We start from the raw sequence: 10,000 nt of genomic DNA on the forward strand, positions 1-10,000 counted from the left end.
GTCTTTCTGATTTTACATAGTTACACTCCTAACTCATATTATTGTATTTCTTTCTTTTTCGTAGCGAACCTCGCATTGCTCCCGGTTTCTTGTTAGCAGAGGCGTGTGTTCGGAATAAAGCAAAGTTGTTTCTTTTTCTTGTCTAGTGTATTCTGTCCTTCATATAAGGGTTATCTTATGGGAACTCCTTCCTCGTTAAAATTGTACATGTACAAGCTAACTACAGGAAACACCCACATACAAGAACCTAGAATTTAAGAACCTGCCAAGCTAAACATTTCATTTTAGACCCCCCTTTACATAAGAACCAGCTTAGCCTAAAAGATTAAACAGGTTCTTATTTTAGAAAATGACCTTGAAATGTCAAGTGTCTGAAACAAATTTTAAACTGCACAGATCTTGTTTAAAACTTTTTTTCACGTTTGTGATTGAAATATAAAGGTACAGCTGTATCAGCATCCTCATCAGAGATAATCAGGCATACCATACAATGTATGTATCATAGAGTAGATATCTTTTGTGGAGAGAAATAAGAACCAATTTAAGAACCTAGATAGCCTAAAACTACTGTAAATACCATTCTAATAAGAACCTATTCAGCCAAACTTGGAAAAATCTAGGTTCTTCTAATTATGTGGTTGTTTACTGTGTTAAAGGAAGACCATTGCTTGTAAATGGTGCCTGTGTGTGCACATGCTAGAATGGCCTTTCCATTACAAAGCATGCTCCTTAGTTTTCCTCACTTAATAGGGTGCTCAAGCACATGTATTTTTGAGACGTAGATGGCAATCAGAAGTGAGCTATTTTCCCTTTTAATTGTCTTCACACAACCAAATTTACATTTGCTATCTTTTCTCCATTAGAGGTGATTACTAAAAAATCTGGGATACAGCACTGTCCTGGCATGTGATATCATGTTCTCTTCCGGTTGCCGTCTCCATCCCAAAAACGTGCTCATGCGATCAGGCTCCCTAATTTCGTGAAAGTGCCACTATGACGAAAATCACATCTTTTCTATCAAAGCCATTAGAAAAAAAACGCTCTTTACTATTTTCAAATATTTCTTTTTGTTCCAGAGATATTCAAGTTTTTAAAATATGCAAATTAGCCAAGTGATGATGTCATACACTCAACCAAATTTTGATCAAATATGATGAAAAAGGATATCTCAGCTAATTTGCATCAGAAATGTTTGATTCTTTGCAGTAAGATTCTACAAAATGTGCTCCACAATTTGAGCTTAACAGTTTCGTTCCAGATTAAAGGCATTTCTGGCCACCTTTGGTGTTCTATTTTCATATTTGCAAATGGTGCCTCATATACATGATCCAACAAGCATATAAATATGTTATCTTGAGTTTGTGGCCTTGTTTAACGTTTTTGAGCTAAAAATCACTTACATATTGAAATCAAGTGGGTTGCCATGGGAACACAATGTTTTATAGTCATAGGTGTGTTAGCCTACCAAGTTTCAATGGTCTGCGCTGCAAATTGGCGAAGATAGCTCTATTTATATACTTGATGTAATATTGGGTTGAGTGTATGACATCATAATAAGTCATAAAATTTGCATATTTTACACATTTTTCAAACTTATATTCTGGAACTAATGCAGGTATTTGCAAACAGTAAAAGGCATTTTCATTCTTTCATACAATTCTTTGTGATACGCCTGAAAAATCAAGAGGTAAAAATTTGATCATAGTGGCACTTGAAGTATGCCTTAACAATAGTGTTATGTACAAAAGGAGGCCATTTACAACTACTTATAAAATTAATAAATTCTAGTACAAGACAGAGACACTTTATTTCCCATCCGTTGTTTAAGCTCTTATTCTTTTCCACCAATATGTACCGTTAATTAGCCACCCAAAATAGATAATTAGAATAAAACACAACACAAATCAGATTGTTTCACAACACTTGGTGCTTGTTTAACAACTTCTGTTACTTTCTTTGCATCCTTGCTTGCAGCAGTTGCTTCTCTTATCACATCAGGCTCATTAAAACCTACATAGACCATAAAAATTAATAAAACAATGACTTCGTCCCTCTGTAGTAAAGTGACATTACACTTCTTGATTAGTTCTACCTTTGAGTGCCTCATTATTATCCATCTAATGTTGTTCAAGTGCAAAAGAAATTTAAGGGAAATTAGATAAAATGAAGCAAAACTAAGGCACTTGTATTGCATAAAATTAAAAAATAATTAATATACATTTGGCAATATGCTTTGTCAAAATAATCAATACTGTTCACATTCAACACTGAGTATCTAAGGCATTTTTTGGACCTCATGTAAAATCCCCACCCTGTGTAGATTTTGATAGAGCAGTTTACACTTTGAAAAACGAATATTAAAGAAAGTGTCCCTGCACTTCAAATGAAAACTAACGAGGAAGGTCAATCCTTAATACAACAATGATCACTTCTTTGGTGACAGACACTGTCTCATAGCACCCGAATGACTCCACTATAAATCTGCCCAATCTTGTCATTCCCCCTAAAATTCTGGTCATCACGATCTACTGCAAACAGGCATGGGTAGTTAATGCTAGAAAAAGGTCTGGTAGTAAATGTATTTCAAGGCTAGCATGTTTGTCTTTGACAACCCTGATTTGACATACCGGTAATTATTATCATGTTACAGTCAAATAGGTCAATAAGTATTCCATGTTTAGATCTAAAGATAGATGTTCAGGCTTTGACATTGTCCTCTACTGACCCAATCCTCCAGCACCCATTCCATTCATTGCATAAATCACAGCAAACATTTTTTAAAAATTAATAACTCACTACATCCCAGAGAGAGTTCCCGGAACCACAACACTGTATGTTTTCCTCGATATTTTCTAACCTGCTTTCCTCTTTTCCTTTTCAAGAGCATTGTCTTCTTCAACATATCTGAAGAAATGAACAAAGAGCAGTGAGATTATTAACTTGAGTGCCGCAAAAATAATGTAACTTTATTTTCTGTATCAAATTTATTGTGCCTTCGAACAGTATTTCATCAACATTCACTTTCTGAAGTTCCAATTATGGTGATTATTGGTTTCATTTCCACTGCTGTCAAAAACTGTACTAGACCAGGTTAATGGATTGAATCATGAATTGTGATTGGCCGATTTTGTTCCACTTTTTAAAGGTCTGCAAATAGAACAGGTGGCACGCAATGCGTACATGTGGTAGTGCAGTAACACAGCGCTGTATCATGTCAACTGAACTAAGCAAGGTACAGATCTTGTTAGCCTGCTTTATGCAAAACAAATATTGATGCAAAAGTAAATATTAAATATTGATACACAGTTTTTAGGAAGAGAAGAACAAGTTTTCAGGAAGTGTTGATCGAGAATAAAAATATTTTGCCATCAGCAACAAAATTTGCGAACTGAAAACAAGTTAAATCTTGAACCGAGAGTATAAAAAGTTGCCATCAGTGAAAAATATTTTGGGAGATTTTTGCTAAGTTCAATTTTTCTATTGTACTTTTGGCTGCACAAGTACTGTAAATCGCAAAATCGAAAGTGGCAGTGGGTGCCGTGATCAAGTTACCTCACATGTTTACTCGCGAAACAAAGGATACATCTGTGTCAAAACGATGGCATGATAACAGGTTTTTGTTTTTGTTGGTTTTTTTTTTCTTTCAAGTGTTTTTAAGACTGACAAGAAATGTCCGAATTGAACACAAAGATCACAATAGCCCAACTCTTGAGGTTGTTGCCCATCGTTTCTGCTAAGTCAAAAATTCACTCTCCTAGACGAGCTTATTTATCACCAGGTAATTCCCTGGTGTTGGAAATACCAGGATAAATAATTATTTGTTTCTTACAATTTCTTTTTGTCCTCCATATCAGAGATGAGTTGCTCTCTTTTTTCCACCACTTCAAGCATTTCTTGTAACAACTCCTTCTCTTTTGATTTGTCATACTCTGTCTTTGAATTCTCTGAAATAAAATTTTAACAACCAATATTAAATGATAAAAACAAAGGCATTAATAACCCACTGACCCCTAGGAGTGAGACTTAAGGACCGTGCCTACAGTACTATAATTATTATAACTGCCAACTCTCATGCCTTAGGCGTGAGTCTCACGCCTGCGGGTTGAAAACTTCGATCTCGAGCTGGCTTACGCTTGCAGGCCAATTTCTCACGCCTGATTGAAAAATGTGAGTTGTTGCCGTCTTGCTTGACACAATTTCCAAAAATATGTTAATTCAGACCCATGTGAGGAACGAAAACCATGTGTAAAATGAATAAATGACAATACCTTCCTCGCGATCTCTGAATTTTAAAGTGAAAAGCACTGGGAGCGAGCTTGCATTTATACGTCTTCGAAAGACTTCGGACGTTTTTGAAGACTTTGGACGTCTTCGGAAATCTTCGGAAATGATCGTGTCATCTTCAAAAATCCCAGCACTCCCAGGATAAAAATCTCACGCCTACATCTCAGAAAAAGTTGGCAGGTATAATATGTTCTGTGCATCTCGAGATGCTTGGATTTCCTATTGGTGAATGCTTACTAATACAGGGATATTTTTGCTCAGTTTAAAATTACACAGAGAAAGTAGATCTTAGTACTAACTGTAAGTAGTATTGGTATCCAAAACGAAAATTGGGAGTAAACAGGCATTTTTCAGAGATACTTAAGCTTCAATTTAAGACAGAACACCATACATGGCTTTGCATTTTAAAGATTTTTACAAAAAGTTTGTTCTGGAGTGTTCAAGCCTTTCCTACTTCGACAAAAGTCTACTCACCATCCTTTTCTGATAATTCTCTTAGTTTTTTTTCCAAGGTAGTGTATTTTTCCGCAAGCTCCATCTCCCTGACCCTAAGTTACAAAAGATACAAATGATGGAAATTTTGAGAAAGTATAATCTTAATTATAATAATAACATTGTGACCTCAACTGACCAAAAAGGACATAGCACATGAATTGTACTGTAAGTGGTGCCAGTAATATACTCACTTAAATGAAAGTTCAGTTTCTCTCCTAACAGTGGAATTTTTCTCCTGGGCAATGCTAAACCACTCCAACCACAATGCTTTCCTTTCCATGTCAGTGCCTGAATTATATCAATTGAAAATGATTATAGAACTACCTTCAAATGTACTTGAATTGGCAAATGACTTCATTGATCTGCCACCATTACATACATGTAATTCATTACAAAACTCTCCCTTAAACATTCCTTTGGATTTTAAATCTAACTTTTCCTGGAGGGCAATTGAACTGAGTCATCATATTCAGGTAACATGGTGAAATTCAATAGAAGTATGAAAAGTGTCTTGCTTGAAAGCAAGCTGTTAGTTTTAGGACTCGACATCATAGGTTGAGTTTGTTGGTTCACTTCTCTGCTCATGCAGACATGTTTTCCTCTGAGTAGGCTGGTTTACAAACCTCTAAAAAATTATGTCCCCTTTAAATTATTAACCTGCCTCTCATAAAAATGATTATAATTGATTGGTTTTGACTTGAAGTCTACCCACTGTGCTTACAAGTCATGTAACTTGCCATGTACATGTAACCTTGAGACTATTACTAATTAAGCTACTCTCTTTAATTAAACGGCAGGTGATTAGCATGGGTTTAGAATGATAATAAACACTGCAGGTCATCTACATGGATGCATAATTATAAAATTAATCCACATTTAAATACATCATATGATAATTACATTGACTTACCAGTAAAAGCCAGAGCCATTTAAATGTCAACTCATTATAAGTCTATTGTATCCTTATTTTCAGCTTGTACTTCAAGATAATTACAGACCCTCACCTAACTACAGTACTGCAGAAAACACCTAACGTATACAACATCAACATCCTAAACTGTGTATATAATTACATGTACCTTTAAACTTATCAAGACTGGACTTGAGTTTATTCTCTTTTTTAAACAGCTTCTTCCCTCTCTTATTTAGGAGTGATATCTTTTCCTTCATAACTCTAATCGAGTTTTGAACTCGCTTATCTTCTTTAATGGCTTGTTTTGGACTATCAACAGCATCTAGTCACAGAACACAAACAAAAACCTAGAGTCAGAACAAACCACACATTTAATGAGCTGGTATGAACACAATGGAATGTGACAGTCTGGGGTAGATTTTAATGGACGACTAGATCACCATCATGATAGTTAATTTAATGAAGCTCTCCTTGTGAACTGCACTCTCTTGAGCAACCATGTGCCTCGTGAGTCCACAACATTTTGACCATTGTGATGACGAATATCGATCGTTGTCGATAAGAGTACAGACAATGCTGAACCACTTTCGATTTTTTTTTACCACAATATTCCATGCCAAAGAAAGTGTTTATTTCAGAGAATGGCCAAAATTATGACACAAAGAAAGAGCAAGCATTGTCTATAACTTTCTTGCAATATGATTGGTTTATTACTTCCCAAAATGAGTGTTCCTGATTGGCTATTACATCCCATGACAAATTGACACAAGCATGATGCGAGGAGCATTGTCTAGACTCTTATCGACAATGGCAAATTAGCCAATCAGATTATGAGATTACAACAATTGTAATAAAAAATATTAATTGTGAAGTAAGTTACTCCGTATGTACTGTTTAAAGGTGCTAGGTCACGCAATTTTAGTCATTATTTCAGCACTGATTAAATGGTCATAGAATTAACTAAAATATCAAAATAACTGTTCAAAACTATAGAAGAACTCTAACAAAACACTGAGGGAAGCCAAGAAGGGACATGGATGGACAAAAGTGGAGATGATTGAAGTGGATTGAATTTGGGTAAATTTGAAAAACGTCTGCCCATCTTTTTTCAAATTTATATCAGTCTATATCAAAATGTCATTTACAGTGTACATAGCTGGAAAATCATTCTCAGTTGTTATGTGGCCGTGATTTTGCAAATGAAAGACTCTTGCTCTGCCAATTTGACGTTTAAAGCTCATAATTAACAAAATTAAACAAAATTACCTAGTAAAATAGCATGACCTGGCCCCTTTAAAAGATGTGCTGAAAGTTTTTTCACAAAACGTGCAGCACATGTTTCACATGTTTTGGGAGGTTCAAATTGTGAGGGGAAGATACATGTATTTATAGCATATTAGAATACAAAAAAAAGCCAGCTTACATAGTCTAAGAGTACACGTGTAGGTAGAGCAATGGTGATCTGTAATCTCCAGGTCATGGGTTTGATTTTCAATCTGGGGCCCGTTTCCAGGTGTCACAATTCCCTTTCAGTTTGTATCTTAAGAACGGGGAGGATTTAAGTCGTCAAACTTCAGACAAGCGGTTGGCAATTTCACACTGGCCAGAGTTTTTCTCTTTTCTTGTGTAGGCCCATTTTAATTAAATAAATTGTGTAATGAGCAAAATGATGTCTGCAGGGGACCTCAAACTACGTGTACTATGACCAGTAAACTTAAGTTGGAGGACTTAATTATCAACAGAAATTTACACTATCATGATGACCATTCTCATTCTGAGTGCACTGATAGTGAGTGAAACATTGGGCCCCAGTGAATCAAGTGACCCCGGCCTATAATTGACAAACCTGGCATAAACTTGAACTGCTGCTGTACACCTGGCCCAATACCCACTGCCTGCGGAATATCTTCCCCGAGTCCAAAAGAGGCATTCTCGATATCCTGGTAATGCTGCATGCAGTAGAACTTGTCGTGATCAGGAACAAAGCAGTAGTTAAAATGATTCAACCAGGAGTTGCATATGGCACAAACAAAACAGCTCTTGTGAAAAACGTGGTTTTCTACAGTTACACACTCAAGAATGTCTACAGTTTTGCCACACTTTGGCTGGTTACAGCGGTTTGTGTGGATTACTGAAGAGTCGCTGTTGAGAGGGCTGGCCTGCGAAAATAAAAAAAAAGTCAAATCAAAGAGTGTGTGCATAATTTATACATGTATTGTTATTCCAGATACAGCTGTACTTTCATTCCACCTACAAACCTTACACTGCGCAAAAACGCACATATTCACGACCAACTTTGCCCGAATACTTTAGGCACATGTGGAGCATACGATAATAATTATCCTAAAGTATTCAAGGACACATGCCACGACATACACCTAGAATATTCTACTTAGAATCCGGACTGTTTTTCCGAGTTCAAAAAGGATACCTTGTAATACTACCCAACTCCTTTTCTAAAAAAGATCAATATTGACAATTTTTGAGTCAGCGTGCGACGAGAATACGACAAATGACAGTGACAAATGGTTTACCAGACTTGAACACAACCAAATACTAACGCACATCTCAAGTGTTCGCCACATTTGTGAGCCGCACACACAACCCATGACTTTGCGGAACTTGGTACATGTATTCTGCAGTATTCAAACTTGAACAACTACAAACACTCTTCATGTCCTAGAATATACGATCGCGAGTAGCAATGCTTATTGTTTCTGAAATCCAGTTTGCATATATTCTTGAACACGAACATGTTTTATGTTTTATTGAATGTTTAGGCTTTTGGGACTTTCATATGCTTTGGTCTCATACAGTAGGATTCCCCTTTCACATACGGTCTATACTAAGATCTATCTACGCAGATTACAGGAGTCTCCTTTTTGACCAGCCTCCATTCATCACAGACGTTCTTAGGGCTTCGTCACACTCTCCTTATGGAACTGACAAGTGGTGAACGTCTTTGTGGACTACTTTCTGTCTCGTGCAGTTCAATGAAGGAAGCCATTGTAACTATGAGCCAACAAGACTTTATTTAATAAAAAAAACAATTTAGTTAGTTAATTATACAGTATTTACAATACTTGTAAGTTGATATTTCACACAAAGACCCTGAGTATATTTTGCAAAAGCTACATTCGGGCACGCATTTGTGTTGCCCATCGCTTCCATATGTAACCACCCCCATAATAAATGGATTGCAAAGTTTGCATTGTTTTTCATGAGAACGGACAAATTGTTACCATCAATTACTGGCAGAAGACATTTGTTGAAGTGTGCATTTTGGGAAATCTACGAATGACACTAAACAAAAGATATTTGGGAGTATTCGAGCTGAATGTTTTAGTATACTGCATGTGAGGTGTGTGCCTTGAATACCTCAGGATTCTAGGGAGTCATGATTATGTAATCTAGGCTCGGACATCTTGGAATATTTTCATTTTGATGCAACTGTTACCTCAAGGCGAACCACTGCATCATATCCTGTTTGACTTGCCTTAGGCACTTTGTCTTCTTCATTAGCATCAGCCTTTAATTTGAAAATAATATTATTTTTTTAATAATTTTATCATGGACACAACATGAACTGTGCAATATAATACTCAATTTCAATGACTCAAACAAAGTTGATAATTCAAAGAAACATGTAAATTAACCAGTACAAACAAAAAGATCCAAAGCTGTGTTATATTTTCCAGAAATTGACTGTGGAAATTGACTGTGGAAATTTTAATTTTTTTATTATGTGTTAATTTTAATGACTACAAATATAAATCTAGGTGGATAACAGTAACTTTTACAGTAGATGGTCTTGAAGAATACATTTACTGAATATTAATTATTAATTACATGTGTAAATTATAATTACTGCAACAGTTCTCACTCATTTTAAAGGTACTTAGTCAGTTAACCATAATAATAATTATAACAACATCATGTATTGAATTATTCAGCAACAGAAATGAACTTTACAGTGTTGCAAAGTGGTCTTTATTGCAGCCTTACATCAACTTGCTTTTCTTTCTTCCGTTTTGATGTCCTCACAAATTTTTTGTAGTGCCAGCGAAGCTCGTTCATTAGCTCTGCTTTTTCTTGTGTAGTCTTGAGGGAACTTGAAGTCAACTTACGACTTGAAACTAAAAAAATTTTGACAAGTCAAGAATCAAGACTGCAGTTACTGTTCAGTTAGTAAAAGCTAAAAGAACTGAATGAGTCTTCTAATTAAATAAATTATATAAAAATAACTGTTTGCCTTTAACCCATTGATCATTGAGAGTGACACTTAACAGATTTTACTCTAACGCCAGA

General features: G+C 35.7%; 1 protein-coding gene across 1 annotated transcript in view; it reads right to left on the reverse strand.

The window, feature by feature from the left end:
• Nucleotides 1-1,741: 1,741 nt before the first annotated feature.
• The window catches only part of LOC137970080 (uncharacterized), a 12,473-nt gene continuing 4,214 nt past the window's right edge, over nucleotides 1,742-10,000 (reverse strand). Inside the window, exons 3-11 of the mRNA XM_068816554.1 lie at nucleotides 9,698-9,828; nucleotides 9,150-9,221; nucleotides 7,539-7,851; nucleotides 5,859-6,014; nucleotides 4,971-5,067; nucleotides 4,759-4,832; nucleotides 3,830-3,944; nucleotides 2,858-2,904; nucleotides 1,742-2,010 (exon numbers count right to left, since the gene is read on the reverse strand). Coding sequence (XP_068672655.1) covers nucleotides 1,883-2,010; nucleotides 2,858-2,904; nucleotides 3,830-3,944; nucleotides 4,759-4,832; nucleotides 4,971-5,067; nucleotides 5,859-6,014; nucleotides 7,539-7,851; nucleotides 9,150-9,221; nucleotides 9,698-9,828 — 1,133 coding nt within the window. The 3' untranslated portion in view covers nucleotides 1,742-1,882. The remainder of the gene's footprint in view (nucleotides 2,011-2,857; nucleotides 2,905-3,829; nucleotides 3,945-4,758; nucleotides 4,833-4,970; nucleotides 5,068-5,858; nucleotides 6,015-7,538; nucleotides 7,852-9,149; nucleotides 9,222-9,697; nucleotides 9,829-10,000) is intronic.

Source organism: Montipora foliosa, chromosome 9, assembly GCF_036669935.1.
Source record: "Montipora foliosa isolate CH-2021 chromosome 9, ASM3666993v2, whole genome shotgun sequence".
In the NCBI taxonomy this organism is placed as follows: domain Eukaryota; kingdom Metazoa; phylum Cnidaria; class Anthozoa; order Scleractinia; family Acroporidae; genus Montipora; species Montipora foliosa.